General features: G+C 36.2%; 1 protein-coding gene across 1 annotated transcript; it reads right to left on the bottom strand.

Annotated features, from left to right (window-relative positions):
* Positions 1-803: 803 nt before the first annotated feature.
* cul3b (cullin 3b) lies at positions 804-23693 on the bottom strand. Its single transcript, XM_051128699.1, has 16 exons — positions 23264-23693; positions 21307-21504; positions 18374-18487; positions 16768-16928; positions 13699-13813; positions 13291-13519; positions 11441-11586; positions 11159-11335; positions 10674-10844; positions 8663-8770; positions 8431-8555; positions 8230-8326; positions 8015-8146; positions 5583-5769; positions 1763-1908; positions 804-1570 (listed from the first exon to the last, which is right to left on the bottom strand). Exons 1-16 carry the CDS (start codon positions 23324-23326, stop codon positions 1439-1441), a joined length of 2301 nt encoding a protein of 766 aa, XP_050984656.1. The 5' UTR covers positions 23327-23693; the 3' UTR covers positions 804-1438.
* Positions 23694-24811: the final 1118 nt, after the last annotated feature.

The following is a 24811-nucleotide window of genomic DNA, read 5'->3' as shown; positions in this document are numbered from 1 at the left end:
ATGAACTGACTTAGTGTGTCAGATTCAGAAACATACAAAATGTGCAGTGCAGTGGGCCCCGAGGACTGGAGTTGAAAAGCACTGCACTAGACGACACAGTGCAAGTTCCCAATCAAAAAGGAACAAATGTCACTTGGTGTTTCATGTCAAACAAGCGCGTTTGAGGTGTCATTTACTATTTATCAGACATGCTCTATTGTACCCTGTTCAATACTTTTATGTGAATAAAAAGTTACAAAACAGTTGAAAATTTAGTTGACATGCATAATTTCACACTGCTATCACTGCTTGAGATTTGATATCCTACCTCCGGGGTGTCCAGTCCTGCTCCTGGAGAACCACTGTCCTGCAGAGTTTAGCTACAACCCTAGTTAAACACACCTGAACCAGCTAATCAAGCTCTTACTAGACATACTAGAAACGTCCAAGCAGGTGTTCCGAGGCAAGAGCTAAACACTGCAAAACACCGTCCTTCCAGGACCGAGTTTGGACACTCCTGTCCTACCTATCAGGGTTCTCCATCGGAGAAATCAGAACAAGACAAACAGTCTGACCCAAAACGGCCAATCCTTTTATTTTTTTTTTTTTTCTGTATTTTTCTACATTTAATGATGAAAACAAGGCCCTGTACAGTTCACTTCAGCATTGAGTACAATAACAATTATTTTACAATTTATACACATTGAAATATAATAATGCTGAAAACACAAACTGTGCCCCATCCCTGTTTAAACTGCTTTCAAAGGACCCATCAAAATAAAACGGTTTTAAGTAATCTTTTACAATTGGCCATGTTAGACATGAAAAAAAAAAAAAAAAAAGCAAGGGGAAAAAAAGACAGCCAAACCACCATATTATATACTGTGTAAGTGTTACTCCATCAGTCTTCTGTAAAAGCATGCTTTGAATCAAACCTCTGTCACTCAGATACACATTTAACAACCTTACAGGTAAAGCGCTGATGGCAAAAACCTGTACATCCAATAATGTGCCACAGAGACACAAACACACTTACACAGATATAAGAAAATAAATCAGAGGGTATTTCATGATATGGTTGTAAAGATATCCAATATTGGGAAGTTGTGTGGCTTACTGTATTAATTCTGTTGTGGGATTGTGAGGACACACATACACACACACACACACACACAAAAAATCACTTCTCTCATAGAGATCAAGACCTTCTGTAAAAGTGTTGAATCTAATCCAGTGGAAAGCCTTGTGGGAATCGAAAAGAACAATTTAAAACAAGTTCATTAGAAGATGAGAGGTTTCTTCTCAGTTTATTCCCAGTACGAATGACAACAAAGGCAAAAAGGGCTTAAAATAAAATAACATCCCATGTGAGGTGTGTAACAAAGTCCCAAATCATCGCTCGCTCGCTCACGCTCACGCTCACTCGCTCTTTCATGCCAGATTTAATTGCGCTCCTTGTTCATGCTACGTATGTGTACACTTTGCGATCTTCTGGTGTTCTTGCCAAGTATTCTCTCTCGATAAGTCCTTCAATACGCTTTTTAATGACCACAGGACTGGGGAGGAATCGTGCCCTCAGCTGCTGGGTTACCTAAAGACAAAAACACACAGGATCAAACTGAAGCTCTATAAACAATTGTCCAAAGAAAAACATTTGTAAATAAACTGATATTGGTTTATTTTTAAGTGGCACTCCTAACACCACTATTATAGGTGAACTAGATAGACAAATATAATTTTTTTAAAAAACTTAAACTATTTCCAAAAAGTTTGAATCTCACACCTCTGCTACTAGAACATTGTGCTGCATCTTCTTTCTGGACTTCATGATCCGAACGATGGCCGCCTCAATCTCATGTTTCCTGTCATCATCCACTTTCTGTCGCGTCTCCTTCCTCTCGGGGTCTGATTCTCCCTGTTTGGCTGCAACTGCAAGGAAAACACAGAGGTTAGGAACAGTCCAAATGATTAACTAGGAGGACTGTTAAAAAGTAGCATGAGTGTAAATAGAGGTTGACCAATGTATCGGTTTTGCCGATTAATCGGCACCGATAGTTGACTGGCGGAACTACTGGTTATTGGCAAAAATCCATGCCGATAGTATTTTCCGGGTTGGGTCCGTTGCTGGAGCAGCTGAGAAGGTCATCATAATAGAGCAACATCCCTATAGTCTTTGTTACACAGCACGAGTGCAGCCTCTAGTGGCGGAAATCACTGACAGCACGTTCCGTTTGTTTAGACACGTGACACTACGCGCTGCACAGAGCGGGACACTACAAAGGCGGATTTAAAACTATGACAACGAAACAGTGTGTACAGTATACTGTAGTGCATGTTTTTATGTCATTACTAAGCAATGAATTTGTTGACTAGATGCTGCATTAGTGGAGAAAGGACAGCAGTATACTTTTGCCCGTTTGGTGATCAAATAAAGTCTGCTAGACCAACGCTTGAATTGAACGCAACGCGTCCAGTGTGTGTAATAGCTGTGAGTTCTTCTAGACGCTGCGCTGCATGTTTGCCTGTTGTGTGATTAACATATTTTGATATTTTGATTTGATAACCACAAATATTCTAGAATAGAAGCAGTTAAATTGTGAAAGTACACAACATCCATATGTATGTAATTTCAATTCTGTGTCCTTTATGTAGATATTTAAAGATGGCCATTAGAAAACTTTACAATGAGTCCATGTGTAACATTAAGATTAATAAAAGCCGCAGAATAGAAGTATTGGTCCTTGTTAGAGTGTTAATTTCAGCATTTATTGATATATTAAAAAAAATAGTTGCTTTTGTTAACATTAATGAACAATGAACTAACTGTAATGATCAATATATATTAATATTAACATTTTTATTCATGTACAAAGTATGGTTCAATAGGCTACTTTTTTTTTTTTTTTTTAAATAGTAGAGTACTATTTATTTTCCGTTCCGTATCCATTTTAAAAAGTATTGGTCGGTTAATCGGTATCAGCCAGTGTGGTCCAACCTAGTTATCGGTATCGATAAAATCCAGTATCGGTCGACCTCTAAGTGTAACCCTAAACGATGCTGTGATATTGTGTTGTATAACTATGCATATTATCCTGAAATACTGCATTTGTGAGCAAGACTAAAGATTAGGGATATAACTATATTATCATTATTGTGATATTGCAAAAGCAAACTGTCTTGATATTATCATGGTCACAAGATGATATGAAACGAAAAAAAAAGCTTTTAAAATGTATTTAAACTTATTCTGGTTACACTTTATTTTGATAGTCCACTTTAGAAATTCTATTAACTTTAAGTTTGCAACTACATGTCTACTAACTCTCAGAGCAGACTGTTAGGTTAGGTTTAGGGTTAGTAGAATAAGTTGACATATACTTGCAAAGTTTACAAGAGTGTTAGAAGATAATAAGCAGACAGTCTACTAATACTCTAATGACTAGTTGACATGCAAAGTTACTTACTAGTTCTGTTAGTAAAATGTCTAAAGTGGACTATCAAAAAGTGTTACTCTTATTCTTTCATAAAAAGGTCTTTAAAGTTGTGTTTTGGGTCATTATGCTTTGGCACAGTACCTGTCAAATGAACTAAAACCGAAAGCAAAATATGGCTTAATCCCTTCATCAAGTCTGTTTTCGCTGTGCATTTCAAAGCAAAGTGCACACATTGCACTTCTCTGCCTGACCTGCCCAACTCAATCCGAACAGCTGAGCCCTTAGCCATATTCAAGAATCTGCTAAAAACACACCTCTTCCATTTTTAATTGACTCTCTATTCTAATTCTATTCTTTATAAAGAATTATATTCTTTAAAAAAAAACAAAAAAAAAAAAACAACTTGCCCTTTTAGACTTGTACTCTACTCACTCAGGCTAACTGAGACTTGTAAATATCACCTGCATGTTATTGTTCTTTTGTTGATTTTGATTGCTTCCATTGTCCTCTTTTGTAAGTTGGATAAAAGCGTCTGCTGTATGTCTAAATGTAAATATTTTGCACCACAGATCATCTCCATTCACACTGAATGAATGCGGTGAACTCATTTATTGTATGAACTGTGAGATTAAAGCGCGTCTGGAAATGCATCGGCCAGCAGTTATACTTTATTTGCGGCAGATGATTACAGCACTTCACTAGATTTGTAGTGAGATGCATTTTTGTAAGCCTGTTTATACTGAAGCTGGAGTTGGACTTTCCATCAATATAAAAGCTCTACTGCCGTTTCTGTCAAAATAAAAGCTTGAAAGTGCAGTACAAAACACTGACAGCTAGCGGTTTAAATGAGTAATGTTACTGCAGTCCACATTCAAAATATCTCTTTTAAAGTGTAGAAATTAGGAAGATGTATTGTCATTTTCCTGCAGTAGTGTAGAACAAAAATAATATACCTATGAAATATTCATTTTCATTTATTTTGCAGTGCAATTGTTTTACAATATATGGCTATTACTGTCGTTGTTATTATTATTATTATTATTATATTCTAATTTGTTTGGCTTCCTAAAACACCAGCAAGAATGTAATTTAGACTGACACAGTATAACACAAATAAAAAGAGGTTTGAGTCCTCTTTAAAGTTCAGGTTCAAGTCAATTCACTGACTTTTTTCTGACTTAAGTTTTTTTTAGGAACATGGGTTGGAGCTCTTAATGTTGAACTTTGAAAGTGCATTAGATAGAAGAATTTTACTTTAAAATGCACAACATTTAAAAAAAAATCCAATTCTTCATTTGCCTTTTTTTTTTTTTTAAATGTGACAACAAATATTTTTCGCAATTTTTCGTATCATGAGATTCTGATATTGTTACATCCCTACTAAAGATGAAATATGTATCAGAATAAACAATTACAACATTTAGAATTTCAAATAATGTTAAATAAAGGTACTCGTAACAAAAATCGTCAACAAATAGTCCTTTCACACCAAGAAAGCAAATATGTGTCAGGCTGAAAGAAATGCTAATTCATGCTTGTACAACAGAGGGCGCAAGATCAACATCAGAAGCTGCATTCTGGATATCAGAAGAACAGGATGCTGAGGAATCAAGTTCAACACTAGAAATTAGTCTCTGTCTGCTGTCTGTATTTAAAATATATACTATACACTATACACATGCATTTTATCATGAGCATAATCCAAATGAATTCTTTCTGAATCCTTCTTTTAAGGAAGAAATATCCAGCATTTTCAAAATCATGGACATTCCAAATAAATAAAACAAATAAAAAAAGCCTTTTCTAAACTTTCCAATCGCTAAGAACCCTTGAGAGTGATTTCTGTAGGATCATGAGACACTTGTTATTATATGAATAAATAAACATGTAAAATATATGAAAAAGTTATTTTTAATCTGCAGTAATATTTGAAATATTATTGTTTGTGGCTACATTTTTTATTTTAATCAAATATAGGCAGCCATAGTGTTGGGGAGTCTCTAGGAATGTCTATACAGAGGTCCAAGGTAATCGCTTCTATAGATGGCTTTATTTTAATTGAAAACTATTTCAAAGATGAATGCTGAATTGTATTTGTATGGGGTTTCATTATTGCTAAATGTGTCATTTTGGCTTAAGTTCTACAGCATCAGTCAAGCTGACAGTTACCTGTTTGAATCTTGACTCTGTGCAGTCTGGAGGTGAACTGGTCATTGACAGTGAAGACGTGGCCGTTCTCGATCTCTTTAGACTTGGGTTCTTTCGTGAGGACTCGCTGTGTGGGCTTTCCACAGGCCAGAGACTGCAACGCCCGCACCAGCTCTCTTTCCGGGATATCCGTCTCCTGCTGAATCTCCTGTCAAGGGTGGAAAAACAAGATTTAATTCAATGTTCAGGCTGACTATTAAGTACTATAAGTGAAGACCAGTACAACTGCCTATTTTGGTGCAGACGCTTCTATTAAATGTGCTTTTTTTTATTTCTAGGGAATTATAGCCATTCAATATGATAGTATACTCTCGGAAAAAAGGTACAAATTAGGGCTGCACAATTAATCAAATTTCTAATCGTGATTACAGCCACAAATCTGTAACCATTCAAAGGCACAATTACAAAACAAACAAACAAAAAATACACTTACATTTTTCTGCTCTCTGAAGTTGTGTGGGTATGTGTATTTTTCCTACAGGCTATCTTACTTTTTTTTTTACTTTTTTATATTTAAAGAAAACACTATATATGAAAATGTGGCATGCGGTTGCTTCAAACAATGGTATAAAACATCATTCAATGTAAATTGTGATAATAATATATAATCACAATTACAATTTCAAGGGGATAATCGACAATTTTGATTTTTGTCATTATCTTGCAGCCCAGTCATATCTTATTTCCCCCTAAAGAGTGCATTTTTGTACCTAAAGTATACATGTTAGTACTTAAATGGAACATTTTCACACCTTTTGAAACGGTACCACCTCAGTAACAACTTGATCAACTATCAATTTGTTGAATTAGTTTTTCAATCAACATTCAGAAAGCTGTCAGTTATTTCCCCTCACTTTAAAGTGCTCCTATTATGCTTTTTCAAATATGACCTTGCATGCGTTGTGTCATGTACCTGTACGTGAACATAAACTATCTGCAAAGTTGTGAACCCGACAGTGCACAATAAATAAAGTTATTGTCTATCAAAAAAAAAAAAAAAAGGATTCAGATCTTATTCTGTTACGGCCATACGTCACAAAGTAACACATTTGCATAATGTCCGCCCACGTTCTACATCGCAAACAACTTGCCCGCCCACAAACACAGTGAAATTTCCATGTGGTTTACATCATGTCGAGAAGACGCTGTATCCTACGCTGTGAGAGTAAATTTGTTTTATTTTCACTTCCAAAAGATGAATCTACAAAGACTGTATTTTCTAGCGATCGTTCAGAATACGTAGTTGTGTATGTTATGTTGTGTAACAACCCTGCACATGTCTTGGTAACCGGCTAAATCACGCTTGTGTAGTTCTGTTGTTCAGCTGTGGACCCACTGTAGTCTAAAAATATGTGATTGATGCAGCTTGACTGTCTGTCTGTCTCATTAGTTGGAGTAATGATAAATGATGGCGCACGAAGCAGCTTTCACACCGAATGCGGAAAGCCCTGTGCTATGAAACCCATTCGTTTCAATTGCTTGTGCCGCGCGAGGACGGCTTTTTTCTGCCTTGACCAAAGCGTGTGCGTCTTGCTCAAAGTTCAAATGAGCTGAACTTTTGGCGCTGCGCTCTGAAGGGCGGCACTGAACCCAGCGGCCCGAGCCCCACTATCCGCGTTCGGTGTGAAAAGCGCTTAATGCATTATACAATGTTGAAGTTTACAACGTAGAGGTGTGCCTGATTCGCAAATTGCGAGCACTTTCCACAGTAGACCGTGCTAACTTGTCGATCAGCCACTTCAGCCGTTTCATCGTCAGACTCTGGCTGGAATTGTTATGGTAAAATCGATGCCATCTTTTCTATGTATTGACAAGTATCCAGGGCTGTCAGTCAGTTATAGCAATGGGCGTTTCATTTTCAACACGCGCTGTACGCGGTAGACCAGTCATAAAGGACTGCGCCATCTGACAAATCACAGCAGTGAGGGCTCACGGAAAGGAGGGGTTTAGAGAGACTGATTCTTCGAACTGCTTCGCACGAGTCGTTTACGAATCATTTAGAAATGAGGTAAAATTAAATGTATTTTTGGAGAAAACTAAAGTGTTTTTTGACCTTGCATACATGTAAACCTGTTTTAGGAGACTCATAAAATAATATTAGCAACCTTTAAAATGGCATAATAGGAGCACTTTAAAGTTTATTTTGAACATCAGTATTACAGGGTCTGTACAGAGAGTGTAAAATTAAATTTTATATAATTTATCAATTTTTTTTTTGTTTTAAAATCTAACAAAAAAAAAAACCATTTTTTAGACAATATACTGATATACTGATAATGAAAATGGTACAAGTAACGTGCAGCACATGCAATGACTCTTGCAGCTTTAAATTATGGGATGACTTTTGCCCAGAAATTGCCCAAGCTTTGCAAAATGTGGCACAAGTACAGTACCTCAAACGTGGATTTCTCTCGGTTGTTGAAAAGCATGAGGATTGTCATCTGGAATGTGGAAACCTGCAGGATGTGTTTCCTGGTATTTGAGCCTGTAACCTGAGCCCCGCCGACCATATCTGAGCCATCCTCCTGTAGAAACACAAATCACATTGTCACAGATTAGATAAGGTAAGATATCTGAAATGTCTTGACAGTCTGTGACAGCTTGTTACCTTTTTGATTGGCCCATAGAAGGTGGCATTGAGGTCTGCTGAACCCATGTGATGCTGCAATGTGAGCTGCCTACCACTGTGCTTGGCTAAATAAAATCTGCAAAGAGTCAAGGGTGGCCGTGAGCACATGCACAAAACCTCAGGAGTGACTTTGAAAGTCGAAGTTATTCCCAAACTACTGCAAAATACAACAATCAACACCTTCTAAAGACCTCGAAAGCATGTCTTGGTGAAGGGGGGATGTTACATTTGGGAGTCGCTGACTGTGTTGGCCAGTATCCTGTCGTTAGCACCCTCACTGTGAGGTCGACACCACCTAAAGACACCTGAGAAGAAAACAAACACCATTCAAACGGTCCACTCTAATCACAATTTGCAGCAGTAACTGAAGTGGCAAAAGACTTGTTCTGGTTGAGTACCATCTGCTTCTCACCCCTGTCGACGTAAGGTGCTGCCGAAACTCATCCATGGTTGTGTTTGAGATGCTCATGTCCCTGAACATGCCTTCCAGTTTAGATGTGAACTGACAGCCACACTCCGTCTGTGGGACAAGAAACATCAAACATCACACACATACAGCATTACTGCGCACTACTGTTGCAAGATATACCAGTACTTAAAAAGTATTGTGATACCGTGCTACTAAAAATGCATTTTAATAAAAGGCGTATTTCTGCGTGTCTGTGTCTAGAAAAATTTAAATGGAATTTAGGGAAAAATAAAACAGATTTCATCAGGCCCTCTTTATTTCATTTGTGTCTTTGTTTTATTGTAGTTATCCTTTAGTTTGTTACTTGGACCTAGGTTCTTATTATTAATAACAAAGATAAAATAAAAAAAATGGTATAATAATTATATCATGATATAAATTGTTGTTGTGAAAAAAAATTACTATATCATGAAATAAGATTTGGCTTTATCCTTTAAGCCAACTTACCAATATAGCAAAGATCTCGCAGTTGTTCACCATTAAAGGAGAAGTCCACTTCCAGAACAACATTTCACAAATAACTTACTCCCCTTGTCATCCAAGATGTTCATGTCTTTCTGTCTTCAGTCGTGAAGAAATTATGGTTCTTGGGGAAAACATTTCAGGATTTTTCTCCATATAATGGACTTGATTGGCGTCCCGATTTTGAACTTCCAAAATGTAGTTTAAATGCAGCTTCAAAGGGCTCTAAACAATCCCAGCCGAGGAAGAAGGGTCTTATCATTTTTTTCGGAAAATAAAAATTTGTATACTTTTTAAGCACAAAAGCTCATGTAGCACAGGCTCTGGGATGCGTGTTCATGTACTATTGAATCACATCAAAAGGTCACACCAGATCTACAGACCCAGAGTTTACGAAGTGAACGCGCAAAGACTAAGAAAGTACAAGTAAGTCAAACGCTGTTTACAAACAAAAAGCTACAAAAATGTTGGACGACTATGAAGTTGTAGGAGAATATAACATGGAGTTTTTCGCCTTTCTTTACCTTTTTGAGCCGGAGTACACAGACGATGAACTTAGACGTGATTCGTAGTAGTGATGGGAAGTTCGGATCATTTTACCGACTTGGACCTTTGAGTTTCGTTCAGCAAAATGAACGAATCTTTTTTCAAATCATTTAGTTCATTTTAGCAAAATCAGCATCACGTGACAGCCCCATAAGATGAATAAATGACTTGAAAAACCCGAAGACTCGAAACAGGTGAACTAATTCCAGTACAGAACCTAATCGGATGTTGCGCATGCGCGACTAAACGAATCACTCCCCGAGACGACTCGTTCTTCCCGAGTCACATTAAAGATTCTTTCAAAATTAACGAATCGTTCAAGAACGACGTGTGGACGCGCATCCCAGAGCCTGTGCTACACGAGCTTTTGTGCTTAAAAAGTATACACATTTTTATTTTTCGAAAACAATGACCGATCGTTTCGCTAGATAAGACCTTTCTTCCTCGGCTGGAATCGTTTAAAGCCCTTTGAAGCTGCATTTAAACTGCATTTTAGAAGTTCAAATTCGGGGCACCAATGAAGTTCATTATATGGAGAAAAATCCTGAAATGTTTTCCCCAAAAAACATAATTTCTTTACAACTGAAGACAGAAAGACATAAACATCTTGGATGACAAGAGGGTGAGTAAATTATCTGTACATTGTTGTTCTGGAGGTGGACTTCTCCTTTAACCTGTGTAGTGGCACTGGCATGTGATTATTATTATTATTTTTTTTTTTTTTAAAGGAGGGGATGAAATGCTTTGTTTTAATAGATAAAATAGTGATCTCCTTTTGGATCATCTATTATTCAATTACTTTTCCTGTTGTTCTATGTTTGTTCGTAGTATCGGTTCAGTAGTAGTATTGTGATATTTTAGTCGGGTATCATATCAAAGTCAAAATTTTGGTATCACGACAACTACTGCACACTACGCCTCCACTCTGTTCAGCAGCAGATCTTGCCTTCAGCTTTGAGATCATGTTTTTCTCTGAGTCATCAGACACACTCTTGTTGGTGAGGAGTCTTCTGGCCAGGTGTTGCTTGTAGTAGCGCTCAAACACGTCCTTCTCCTGCATGAACCTGAACAGCACCATAGCTTTATCCAAGATCGACTCCACCTCTTGCTCTGTCAGCTAAACCAGAGACAAACAAGAGACAAATGCCTTAGATTTACAACTGACTTCCTACATATATTCTTGATTTAACATCGACAAACAATTAAAAACTGACATACACTAACGGTTTTAAAGAATGGCATGGAATAATCAGGATGGTGTAATATTTAACTACTAATAATGTTTAAAACACATCCTTCCTGAACTGATAATGGATTGCACAATTGAAGATCGAAAATAGATAAATTTTCTTAGCCCTGCTTTTTTTTAATAGGCAAGATTCCTATTTTGGAAAGTGTCCACTAATCATGTGACTAGAGAAAAGGACTCACTCCTTTCACTCCTTTTTTCAGCTTATCGTCAATGAAGAGCGAGAGATACTCGGGTGAACGGGAGTTCAGGTTCAAGAAATACTCAAAGTCTCCTGCAATGGTCTGTTTGAATAAACGGTCGTTGTTAAAGGACTCTTGCAAGAAGCGATCAAACCGTGACTTCAGATCCAAAAGACCCTAAGGAAAAGTAGAGAGAAAGAGAGAGGTTTGGACATAAAGGTCTTCCCCACATCTCATGTGTTCTGCAAGTTGGCTATGGTTTTATTTCTCAGTACTTGGTACCTGGATGTAGTCAACAGGGTTCTTGCCTTCTCCCTCCTCAGACACCAGAGCTTTGCCCTGCTCCCTCAGATAGGAGCTCATACACTCACACATTGTCTTCAGGCCATTCGGCACCCTGCTGAACAACTTGTACATGCAGGCCAGATCTGCACACACAGATAAACACACACAAGTGTGAATATTATCTCCACAATATCACGGAAAAGCTTCCAAACCACTCACGTCAATTCCTATTAATCTTCTATTTAATATTTATTGAAATGTTTCACTTTGAATTTATGAACAAAATGAAATACAGTCTTTAATTTATCAAAAGCTTTCTCATTTGCTTGTGATAAATCACAATTTCTTTTGAACTTTTATAATGAATACATATTAAGCTGCAAAAACAGTTGTTTCAAAAACGTGTTTTTGCAAAGTCACAGCTATGAATACATTTACATGTGACTCATCACGTATTTAGTGTTCTGCCTAGTGTAAAAGTACGGTCACATTAGCAGAGTAAAAAAGGTTCATTGTGAATAGTGTAGTGATGCATGAAGCACTGCTCACACAGAAATCACTTTCAAACTAGGGCTGGGTGATTTTATCAATGAAGTATTATATTTATCATTATTTTTATCACTGAAAAACACAAGGCAGTGGAATGGGAACAATTATGAGACAAGCTGAACTTTTAACCTGAGTGCTGCATATTTTAAAAAGATGCAAGATGCGAGCATGACGTGCAAACACATCTGTCAAGAGCACCTGCACAATTAAACAATGTATTACGGCTGTCGCAATTAAAATGAAATTTGAAAATAAATCAAAAGTGTCAATTCAAGAAATTACATTGAGAGTCGCTCACACTGGATCAGATTGCTTTTACGTTTCCGTTTTGTGCAGCGTTGAGCCTTATACCCAATCAAACGCATTTCTGTTAAACTTAGGAATGCACTGGCCAATCAGAAGCGCTTAGATTAGCCAGCACTGAAAACACCAGAGCATCATAAACAGCCCAGTGCAGATACAATGAAAATTAAAGATTCATTTCATAGCTTTAGTGATTATAACGGGGGTTTTGACATAATTTTTATTTTGTTTATATTGTTTTCTATATTGATATTAATAATCATTGTGATATAAAGAGCAAAAAACTACAATAATGATTTTTGTCATAATATTGCAGCCCTCTGAGCTCCTGTTTTTTTTTTTTTTTTTTTTAACATGCATAATTTAGATGCAATTTTAATCAGTCTTAAAGACATTAAAGACAACATAGTATGGTTTTTATAATAATAAGGTGATTATAAAAGTTGTAAAAAAAAAAAAAAAACCCTGGAGGCAAACATTGCCCCTTAATGGAAAGTTCATTTCTGCCCCTGGTTTACACCATGTTATGTATGTGCTGCACTTGGAATAGAACTTACTTTAACTAAATGGTTAATAAAGAGAATGTTACCTATATCAGTGGTTTTCAAACCGGTCCTGGAAGCACTGGTCCTAGTCCTGTTAGATGAGGGAGACATACAAAATGTGCAGGGCAGGGGTGCTTCCAGGACCGGTTTGAAAACCACTGACCTATATCATTTTATAAGTTAAGTTTTTAAGTGAAAAAACAAACAAAAACAACAACAACAACAAAAAAACAAAATCATTATCTTGAATCAGTCAAATGTTCTAAAAAAGAAAATTGTTTAACAGACTCACAGAAATTGTTGAAAATGGTCATAACTAATTAACAACTAACATCATAAGAGGACCTCAACCAGTTCTTAAGTGTCTCAACTTAAGTCCAGCTCATGAACCACTAAGCTACAGTACTGATGTAAACAACAGTAATAATGACTGAAATGAGGACAGCGCACCTTCTGTCTTTCCATTCTTGAGCATGTGCACCAGGCCCGAGTTCTCCATCTCTACGATGGTCTTCATGTGTTTGGAGATCAGTTCTCTCTCCACCACCTTCACAATCGGCTCCTCCGTCGATTTATCCAGGCAGTGTATCACTCGCTCAATCTCCTCATTTATCCGTGCCTCAACTTTCTTTATGTACACGCTCGCGCTGTTCTCGGCTAAAAACTTTTGACTTTCCATCTGAAAAGATTTATATATATTAAAAATAAAACAAATTAACAGGGTTAAACCAAAACAAACAAACAAAAAATGTTTAGAAGAAAACATCAAATTCATGCTCAAATTAAAAATTCTGTTATTGTTTACTCCAGCTGATAGAGAAATATTAATGCAATAAAGTGTAATCTAGCTTTACAAACCTGAAAGAATTCAGCAGACATTTCTAAGAATGGGACCTCGAAATCCTCTTCATAAACAGACCGTCCTTCCAAGCCCAAAATCATTAACATTTGACACGCGTTGCGAATGGCACCCCTGAATGAAGACAAACACTTATTTCAACATACGTCAAGAAATAGGGGTGGGAATCTTTCACAAACCATTTCAAATCAATTCTTGGGGTCACGATTCGATTAGAAATCGCTTCATGATTTTTAATCACGATTCACAATCTTTCATCAATTTTCAAACATAACAGCATTTTAATACAAAAACACAATGGTCTGTGGATAGTCCTGACTCATCAGTGTTTCTAAATATTAAATTTTAACTTAGTAAATCAAAAATATTTTACACTTATACCATTAGGGATGAGTCCAAATCCCACCTTACTAAGAAACTACTTTTTTTTTTTTTTTTTTTTTACTATCAATGAGCAGCAAATTAGGAGAAAGACTGAAAGGTTAATAGGTTAATAGTCTTACATGTGTACCCTAATCTAAAATGTTACCAATTATTATTATTATTATTTTTTTTTTTAAGGCTTTTTAAATTAGACATAAAATCAATTAAATGACAGTGGTGTTCGTTCCATTCAAGGGACAGTTCACCAAAAAAGTAAGCTGCTTCTTCTTAGGGCTGTCACAAACGATTATTTTGGTAATCGAGTAATCGGTCAATTATTCAGATGATTAATCGTGGATAATTGGATTTTTTTTTGTAGTAATAAAAATACACCTAAGTGAACAATAGCCTTTAAAAATATCTAAAATACGTATATTATAGCAAAGAGGCAATAAAAATGAGTTCAAATAAAGCATCAAAAGCAAGTAATCATTTGACTAAACAACATTTAGTTCAAATGTCCACTTAATCTTTAATATTTGCTTTTTTCTTTATGACAGAAATGCTACAGCCATTGTGATTTCCTGAACATGTGGACATCAAAACGTGTAAACTCAGAGTGAGGGTTTAAATTTTTGTTTTGAAATCGTGACGAACAGTTAGCACACTGGGAAAATACAAATAAGATTCAATGGTGTTCCCAGATGAACGGTATAATAAACCCAATAAACAACATGCAGAGACAGTGTTTAAGATACTCCACACATGTAAATGATAACAGTTTGTGTGTGAAAAGAGCTGCTCTGACACTCATGTACATAACATTTAATCATGTAAATAATTAAATTGCATATATTAAACCTGGGTTGCATATATTTATTTATTTAAATTAATTGTTGCGTTTGTGAATTCACAATAGCATTATGCTTTATCATGATTTTTAAATGGGTTTAATATATTCAGCAGCCTTGGAAAGCTGTCTAATAATGCGTTTCATAGATTCTTGTCCACACTTCCGGTATTTTGCCGGTTACTCGACACGGGCAAAATGCAATCAGGGATTTTTTAAAATCGAATACTCAAACTGAATCGAAGAATCACGACAGCCCTACTTCTGTTATTTATTCACTCGCATGGTGGTCCAAACCTTTATGACTTACTTTATTCTGTGAAACATAAAAGAAGATATTTTGAGAGACGTCTTAAGTGTTTTTGGTAATGTTTAGGTGTGGGGTAGGGTTAATAGCTTTAGAATACAGTCATGCATTAATATGTGCTTAAAGTACTAATAAACAGCCAATGTGCTAACAACATGCATGCTAATAAGTAACTAGTTAACAGTAAATAGGGCCCTATGAAATCCATTTTATTTTTTTCCAAATTCTGGAAAAAATTAACAAAAATGACATGTTTAGGGTCCTAAGAAATGTTTTCTTTTTTCTCACCATATGTTTTATTGTCACCAAATTCTGCATGTCTTAGCATGTCTAATTATTTGAATGCATACTTAATTTATTAAAATTTATTCTTAAAAATTTTTACCCTCAGAAATTCTGTGTTGTGTATTTAAATGTTTTGGTTATCCAATGAAGGCATAAAACATTAATTTCATTTATCTTTTAATTACTGAAAATCGAGCAAACTTTTTCTGGCAAACAAAGGGGAATTTACTATTAAAATTAAAACATGGAAGAAATGTTTTGTGACTATACCCTAAAAATAATGTTTGTTTCATTTTAGTAGTAGTAGTAAAAGTAGTAATATATTTGGTACAATGTCTTCGAGTTAAACCGTACTTTTATTTTGACGGGTTGCCGTGTCTATTTCTGTGTGTATATGACATAACACTAGTTTTCCTAAAGTGGAATGGTCAAATGTTCGTGAAGTGACTCTCAGCAGATATATTTCTCATGTATTTATGTCCTCGTTTAGTGAGACAACAGACGCTGAAATCACCGCTAGCGTTACGCACGCTTCAGTTTGTGTAGTAAACAAAAGCGCTCGTCTGCTCAATTTATTAAAACAGAGACACGCAGAACATGCAGGATTAACATTTAAATTGTATTTTTGCTGCGTAATATTTACAGATACTAGTCCATACTGTGGTTTGATTTAAGTGTAATGACCTACTTTTGATTCATTCATTCAAACTTTGACAAATTCCATGACATTCCGTGTTATTCAGTAAATTCCGTTTTTATGACTGATCCCGTCCGCGTTTTCTGCATCGCTGAAATTCATAGACCCCTAAGTAAACAGTGTTTCCTAATCCAATAAGTGACCAAATCATTAAGTACAATTAAAGGTAGACACTTTTTTTTTTTTTTACTTTCACTCAAGTATGTCATTAGCTAGTTTGACTTTTGATAGAGTAAATTAAATTGACATGACTTTTACATAGAATTTCTTAGTGCTTTCTACACTCCAGCTTATTCAAAACTCAAATTTTGCTGGCTAGGGGGGGCTCATGTACTGTTGTGTTTCCACGAACAAAGAAATAGAAAAGCAAGCACTTACAAACCACATTGGATTTGGCAAAAGAACTGTCATTAACATGTGAACACTAGCAAAGTTTGATAAATTAAAAAAAAAATAAATAAATAAAAAATAAACTAAATTGTGCACACAAAAACGGTCATATTGGTAAGATGAATCACAAAGTCCTTATATCTGCTATGCTCCTGAAACAAAACAAAGACACCCACCTGTCCACCACCTCTCCTTTCCTCTCACGGGCAATCATGTCTAGTAAGGTCTGCTTCAGATGGTCCCGAATGCAGCCATAACGAACCACCTGATCTCTGAAGATGATGAGACCTAGATTATAGACGTTCTCTACGTTATTCTGCTGAACATACACCCGGTCCTGTGCAAAGACAGAAAGGGAAAGAGAAGGATGAAGCTAATAAAGAAGATAAAGCTCTTTTTCCCCAAGCAACAGTCCATTTGATTGGAAACATAATTCACAACTATCTAGGAAAAAACAAACAAACAAAAAAAAAACTAACATATATTTGAATTCCCTTAAAGAAATACCAGTGCTTACAAGGCAGCAAAAAAAAAAGCTAAAGTTTCAGGCTTTAGTTCTCCAAAGAATACAATACAACACTTGATGGTAACTTCTTGGTTAGTTTAATCAAAATATATACATACATACATATACACATGAATGAATGAATGAATGCTGTCAACAGTGGGGAAAGAGTTAACAGTGATTCAGGCAAATCAATGTACCATTTAGCATCCAAGTTTGTTTTCAAGTGTATGTTTTCAAAAGTATCTTCCTAACAATATAAATATGATTCAGTGTATAACTGCATCAATTTCATAACTAAAAAAAGCATACAATGAATGTTGTCACATTTGGCTTATTTAAAATGTTTGTTAGGCACCCTTAAGTGTTTAAACCCTTAAACCTAGGGCTGCACGATTAAAAAGAATCATTATTATTCACAAAAATTGTAAATAATAATGATTAATCACAGTTTACATTGAATTATATTTTGAATAACTTTATACCATAGTTCGAAGCAACTGCATGCCACATTTTATATATAGCTTCTTTTTTAAATGTAAAAAATTACAACAGTGAGAAAAAAAACTTAAAATAACCTGTAGGAAAAATACACACTCACACTCACTCACTCACACTCTCTCTCCCTCTCTCTCTCTCCCTCCCTCTCTCTCTCACAACCACCCACACATCTTAAGAAAGCAGAATAATGTAAGGGGATTTTTTGTTGTTGTTGTTGTAATTGTGCCTTTCAACAATTACATATTTGTGGCATCTGTAATTATAATCATGATTAGAAACTTGATTAATTGTGCAGCCCTACTTAAACTCTTTTGTAAAATACACAAATCCAAGAAATGAGCAAACATTTAGGTAGACAATTGTAATGAGAGTCAGCTAACGGGGAAACTTCCCTATGTTTTTTTAAATGAATTTCAGGCCATGGAAAAAATTCAGATTTCTCAAAATGTTTTGTGCATTCCAAAGAAGAAAGCCATTATGTTTTGAAATGATATAAGTGTGAGAAAATGATGACATAATTTGTATTTTATGTGAACTATTCCTTTAACGCTCCCCTGCTAAATGCTGCAGATGCACTCACCGACCTCCAAATCTCCAGCAACTATATAAATGGGAATTATAACTGAAAACGCAGCTAACCAAAACGATTGAGCTCTATCAACACAGCGGTGCCTTGCAAGCCCTGTAATAAGCTACCACTCAAAAATAAATAAATAAATAAATAAAATAAAATAAAATCAATCAACATACAATGAAAGCTTGTCATAAGGACTCACCATGTACATCAGGATGTCTCTGATCATCACCATAGCCGTCTGGTGGTCATTCCAGGCTTGATTCAGTGTTTGTAGAAAGTTGTTATTCAGGGAGTTTAGCACATCCTCTCGTACCTTTTAACAGACAAAAACTGGACGTAAGTACAGAACAAACAACGCTTCCTCTTCCTGCTAATTCAGACCAAACCATCAAACAGAAACCAATCTTGGTACTCGTTATTTGTTATATAAACTATTTGTTAAGGCCTGTTCACACCAAAACAAATGTAAAAATATTCATTTAAAGGAATGGCTGTGCAGACCGACAGACATTCACGGTCAGTGCGTTTTTTTTCCCTAATCTCTTATATGGAACCAACTCTCTTGTCTCTGTACTATTTTGTTTGATCTGAACTGCTGACCTGCTATTTGAAAACATTTAACATGAATGTCAGAAGGGACGCTATCTGCTGACACTGGTATTTTGGTGGTAATGCCTTGAGCTTTTATGCTGTATGACTGAATTTTTCTTATGGTGTTAAATACTCAAGCTACAGTATAGACAGTGTGATAACAGTCTCATTACAACATACAGTATTACATAATTTGATGCACTACTGATTCATTTGTAAATCTTTCTGGTTTGGCCTAGATGTCCGTTTTTTTTGTAAGAAAAAAACAACCAATGCGGTTCAATTGAACATAACACTTGTCAAGACAAAAACTTGTCAGATGTATTAAAACATACACAAATAATTAACAGTAAATAAGCTCCTCTAGTGTGTTTCTTTTATAGCTAACTAACCAAATGTGGACACTGGACTTCTTTCCTAAGGTAAATGTAATGTCAAGTGACTTATTGTTAATAAGCTGTTTTAGGCATTGAAACTACTGAAACACTGATGATACATGATACATCTCAGCAAGTGTACTGTATCTCTCATACTATTCAGTAACGTTTATTTTGCGCTATACAGGTAAGGCTGGGTGATAAATCGATGACGATAATTATTGTGCAATATAAATTTCCTCAATAAACGATAACAAGTCTTCGATAACTGTTCGATATAATGTTTATGCGGCAAAGGCGGAACAAAGGAGCGTTAGTCAAAGCATGCCACTCGGACCGTTTATCTGCTCGGACCAAAGTTCAAAGGGCGGCACGGCGCAAATTTACTAGAACAGATGTGTTCATTTGCTTAAGAGTCTTGGTCCTGAATTCAGTGAAGAACACAAATGACTCATCTTAAAACTAGATGAAACAGCGCTGACAAACAGGAGAAACACTGTGACCAATGAGACAGTCAGAAGGCTTTTTAATCTACAAAGCACTAATTTCACAGTGGTTAGACATATATTTGTATATTTGTATGTTTGTGTTGAATTTTATAAATATAGACACGTATTAAATGTATTGAAGGAGGAGTAATGGAACATAATTTGTGATTAGGGTATTGCGGTTATGCATTTTTACTAAATGTATTTAGACTACTGTTTTCATACAAATACCTAGGAATCATATTACATTTTTACCATGCTATTAAGGTGCTATATTTGTGGTTTTAACTGTTATTATGATCTATGGATGATACTAGGTAAGAGCAATGGTTAATTTAAAAAAAAACTCAATCAGAATAATTAAATTTCACCATATAAAAATGAGGTTGCTACAATTATTACAGATATTACTGATTTTGTTAATGAACATAAATCTACATCTGCCGAACTCAAGCTACTATCAAATGTGTTTTTAAGAGAAAAAATGTTTTATTATTATTCATTTTATCAGGTAACAAATCTGTTTCTTGATTTGAAAAAATATTACTCATTAACCCATGCAAAACTAAGAATTTTCTTTTAAAGATATTTACTTCGTTAAAGAAATGACTTGAAAAAGTGTGAAGAATTAAAAAAACATGAAGTGTTTGTCATGTTTTGACCATAAAGAATATTTTAAAGCCACTTTAACTGTCTGGTTTTTACAGCTTTCACATTGTAGCAAAAATCTGCCTTGAAAGAATATAAATGTGACATTTTATGAAAAAAGTACGAAAATTATTGTGATCATTTTTTGGCCATATCGCCTAGCCTAAACTACAGGTGACTCATAGGGTCAAACAGAACCGGCGTTACCAGCACTGTTTTTAAGAAGTGTTAAAGTGAGATTGCATGAATGTGTTATTACTGCATTATTATTACCTAAATTTAACATAAGAAACATTTTCTTTATATATAGTATTGTATCACATGCAGTCTGACATGTTTTTCTGTCCCCTTTTGACTGACAGGATATAATCAGGTATCATTTGTTGATTTAAACAATTGTCCAGTTGCTTTAAGCGACCGATATACTGGTGCACCCCGATCTGAAACAAAAGTTGTGTGTCTACGGCCAGACAGTGAACTTGCATTTTCAAGTTGCATCTCCCTTTTTTTATATTTGTCTAAACCAGTGGTGCCCAATTAGACACACCTGAACCAGCTAATCAAGCCCTTACTAGGCATACTAGAAACTTCCTGGTAGGTGTGTTGAGGCAAGTTGGAGCTAAACTCTGCAGGACACCAGCCCTCCAGGACCGAGTTTGGGCACCCCTGGTCTAAACAGACTAGTTGCATAAGAAAATATGGGAAAATTTTTGTCCTGAGCATTCATGTTGGTACGAACCAGCCTTTACTTGAAATCACCTCCACACATTACTTTTTACCATCTGATATCCCTGTCCACTGAACTGGTGTTGGATCATACTGTAGCTTAGCAGCAGAACATTGCATTAGCAATGTCAAGTTCTCAAGACATAATTTGTCTACCAAATGCATAAATGTACATGTAACGTATCAGCTCTTGTGCCAGATCTGGTACTCAGCCAACTGTGGAAACGCACAGAGTAGTTCCAGGTTAGACTCGGTCACCCTCACTGTGAAGAAGAGGCAAAACAGAGACGTGTGGCTCTTACTTTGTTGATGAGATGTTCTGTGACCACTTCCCTTAGGCCTGTGTAGAGCTTCTCTCCGTGCTTGTGCAGTACCATGGTGTAGGCGTTCCTGTAGAGCTCCTCAAAGCTCAGCCCACTGTTGTTTTTCCTCTGAATCTCCTGGATGGCATTCTTCAAGAGGTCCCAGATGTTGTTGACATACTTCTCATCCATGGTCATCTGAGATAAAACAGAGCAGAAAGGAGAAACCATTAAGGGGGAAAAAGTGATACATGAAGCTCCCAACTGTTTGACATAACAAACGTTACCCAAATGTAAAACTTATGCACTCTTTTTACCACAGCATCAGTGCATGCTGGCTTACAGAAGCAGTACTTTCCCCTTAAGGACTGTTCAAAGGGAAGTGTACCTAACTATAGCAGTAGCAACACAGAATACATCACTTTTTTTCCAGCTAATAAACAATAAAAACACTGACAAATCAGATTCCATGCTGCTTTAAAGATGACTAAACTACAGCTCTTATAATAAACAAAATGTTGTGTGCATTGGTGTGGATGCTAATATAGTTAGCATTCTTGGTATGAATGGTTATTAAAACTTTATAGCTATAATTACAGTTATCATCCTTGATAGGAACAGGCTTTTACTGTGGCTCAGCATAACCTTGAACTGCAAACTGGTTAGATTGGTTAGATTATCAATCTAACCTAAATTACACATTACACTAAGCCACCCTGAAAATAAAAGTGTGAATGTGATTTCCTTACATAAGAGATATCGGACAATGTGTGATTTATCTTAAAGAAAGACAGCGCAAACACCCTTTTCAAACAAAACATTGCACAAAAGAAATATTAGCTTTGAAATCAAATAAAATCAACAGCTATATCGGCTAAAATGCAGACAGAAATGACTGTGCCATTTCATGCTTATCATTCGGCCATGCTTAATATGACATACTCTGCAAGGACACCTGTGTGAACTTTAGGGGGAACTGCCGACAGCAGCTGAAGGCTCAAAAAGTTAGTTCTAAGAAAATATACAGCATCATTCAGTATTTGTTTGATCGGACAACACTCTTCTGATTTTTTATGACACTCATACACGGTATCTTACTATATCCCTAGTCTACTGAGGCAAAGCAATTTAAACAGTACGTAATAAAAAGGAGTTGTCTCATTTTTGAGCATCTTAAACAAAACGCTTATCCTGGCTTGTTTTGGGTGGTCTATATTTGCTTGGCATAAAACTGCACAGAAAAACCATGCAGCCCAACAGATGTGATTCAGTGCAAGAGTTGCCAGATGGTAGGAATGATTCATCATTTTCTCAAGAGCCCCGTTTTCCACAAATACCCCATCATATGACGTCACTCTCAGAGATGGTCCTGATTTTACAGCTGACATGCGAATCTCAATGCATTTTGGTTTTACAGTATATTGGCCGTTCAGATCAGGGCAGCTATAACGTTATATATCCACATCAGCATTAGTGCTACTGAACTCGGCAGTAACTTAACGTGTCATGTGTGACATAAACATACAAACAGCACATGTATGACGCAAAACATCGTCATAGACCAACCGACCTCCCACAAACAACGTTACTAGAACAAATGTTTTGATCAGTGACAATTTTACTGCTGATTGTATATGCACACTGAGGGAACCACTGCAGTAAAATCAGTGTATTTGGGTCACTGCGCATTATTTGTGCTCATCTGCTGCTGTTATAAACAGGTTAGCCAGCTAGCAGGCTCGCTGACTTGTCATTAGTAATCAGCTTGAGGTAAAACGAACCTAAGACTTCTAAACACAGACTAAAACGGCTAGTCCTCTCATGATGGCTATTTGCTTATTTGTGGGATTTGGGAAAACACAGAGGCGGTGTGACGGGATTTGTCCACACAGGCCTGTCTGGTCGAATCCCCGGAGCTCGAGTGACGGTCTCGCCGGCTCTGAGCGCTCATACTCACAGGAAAGGCTCGTATCCTCATCTTGGTGTCTTTTTTAGTGCCCCCTTTGCTGAGATTGGACATGTCTGGCTTATTCCCCGCCGTTGTCTCCTTTCACATGAAAGTCTTCTCTGACAAAAGACGGGGAACACGTATAATGAGGCAGCGCTGAGCCCCCGCTTGACCTTCTTTATGAGTCTCACTCTTCGGACTTGTTGACAAGCGCTTCGCGTTCTGCTACTTTTCGGGCTCCAAGAGATGGCGGACGCGCAAATCTCACTGACTCTCAACACTGAGCTAACTCACGCGAGATCTTATACATCATATATACAGAATCTTAAATATGCTACAGACTATATTAAATATATTCAGCTACGAATACTTCAGAAACGAGTAACTTGGTGAATAGCTGTGCGGCTGATAAAGTAAATGTTATTGGCTAATAACTGTTTCCTGTACGTCAAAAAGTCTTCCTGAAGGAGGCGCTTGGCGGCTCGGGGGCCTAACCCTCCGTTGAGTCATATGTTCAAATGTAATGACATTTTGTCTTATTCGAGAGGTTGGTACACATCTATTATTTCTGCTATGGAAATTAAATTCTTCCCGTCAACAATAGCTATTAAATGAATTAATGACATGTCTAGTCTATTAACACAAACGACTGTGATTGGTCCACGCGGACGTGCGTTGAGAAAAGTAACAAGTATGACGTGACAGTTTGTCATCAGTGACGGTAATAAATATTGTTACTAAAAAACTTTGATAGTCATTAAATTGAGAACACAGTGAAATAGGGGGAATATTATTCTTCTTATTATAATTATTATAAATTAATATAAATATTATTAACACATCAATGCTGACCAATCAGAGAAAACGTCCGGGCTGCTAGCCTTACCCATTTTTTTTCACCCTGGAATTGTTTTTTTTTTTTTTTTTTTTTTGCTTCAAGGTACCCTGGAAATGTCAATATACTTCTGCTTGTTACGTTACTTGTTGTACATTTGATGCAAACAAAAATATTCAGATCAGTTATCATATCACACATCTTTTGTTTTTCCTGTCAAGGAACAAGACGTTGTTCTGTCAAGGTTAGATACAGGTTAGATGAACCTTCGTAGTACAAATAAATTACTGGGAGAGGTGAGACCGGCCTACTAAATGCTCCCATTATGATAATATATATATATATATATATATATATATATATATATATATATATATATATATATATAGAAAATAAAACAATTAAGGTATGAAGGTACTGAGAGATCCACGAAAATAAAATAAAATAAAATAAAATAAAATATAAACAACCTTCTCTGACTGACAGATTGAGTCTGGAACAAAACAGCGCCCACTACTGCCAGTCGAACCCAACCGTGCAAACAATAACCACTGACAGGTGGCGCCACAATAAACTCAATAAGAAGGAAAAGAAAGAACATAAAATAAAAATACATAACGTAATTGATAATTCTTTGTCTTTCATTTATACATACAGTACCTTTCAAAAGTTATTTAGTAAAATGTAATTTATTCCTGTGATGCAAAGCTACATTTTCAGCA

This window comes from Labeo rohita, chromosome 15 (genome assembly GCF_022985175.1).
Source record: "Labeo rohita strain BAU-BD-2019 chromosome 15, IGBB_LRoh.1.0, whole genome shotgun sequence".
In the NCBI taxonomy this organism is placed as follows: Eukaryota; Metazoa; Chordata; class Actinopteri; order Cypriniformes; family Cyprinidae; genus Labeo; species Labeo rohita.
The sequence above is the reverse complement of the archived record's forward strand: the minus strand, read 5'-3'. Positions and strand labels throughout refer to the sequence as shown.

Excerpts from the sequence above, each read along its gene's own strand:
- cul3b (XM_051128699.1), bottom strand. The coding sequence starts at position 23,326 with ATGTCCAATCTCAGCAAAGGGGGCACTAAAAAAGACACCAAGATGAGG. Across the intron at positions 8,327-8,430 it reads GCTTTCGAGGTCTTTAGAAG|ATTTTATTTAGCCAAGCACA; the intron begins GTGTTGATTGTT and ends GACTCTTTGCAG. Across the intron at positions 8,147-8,229 it reads TCTATGGGCCAATCAAAAAG|GAGGATGGCTCAGATATGGT; the intron begins GTAACAAGCTGT and ends GTGTTTCTACAG.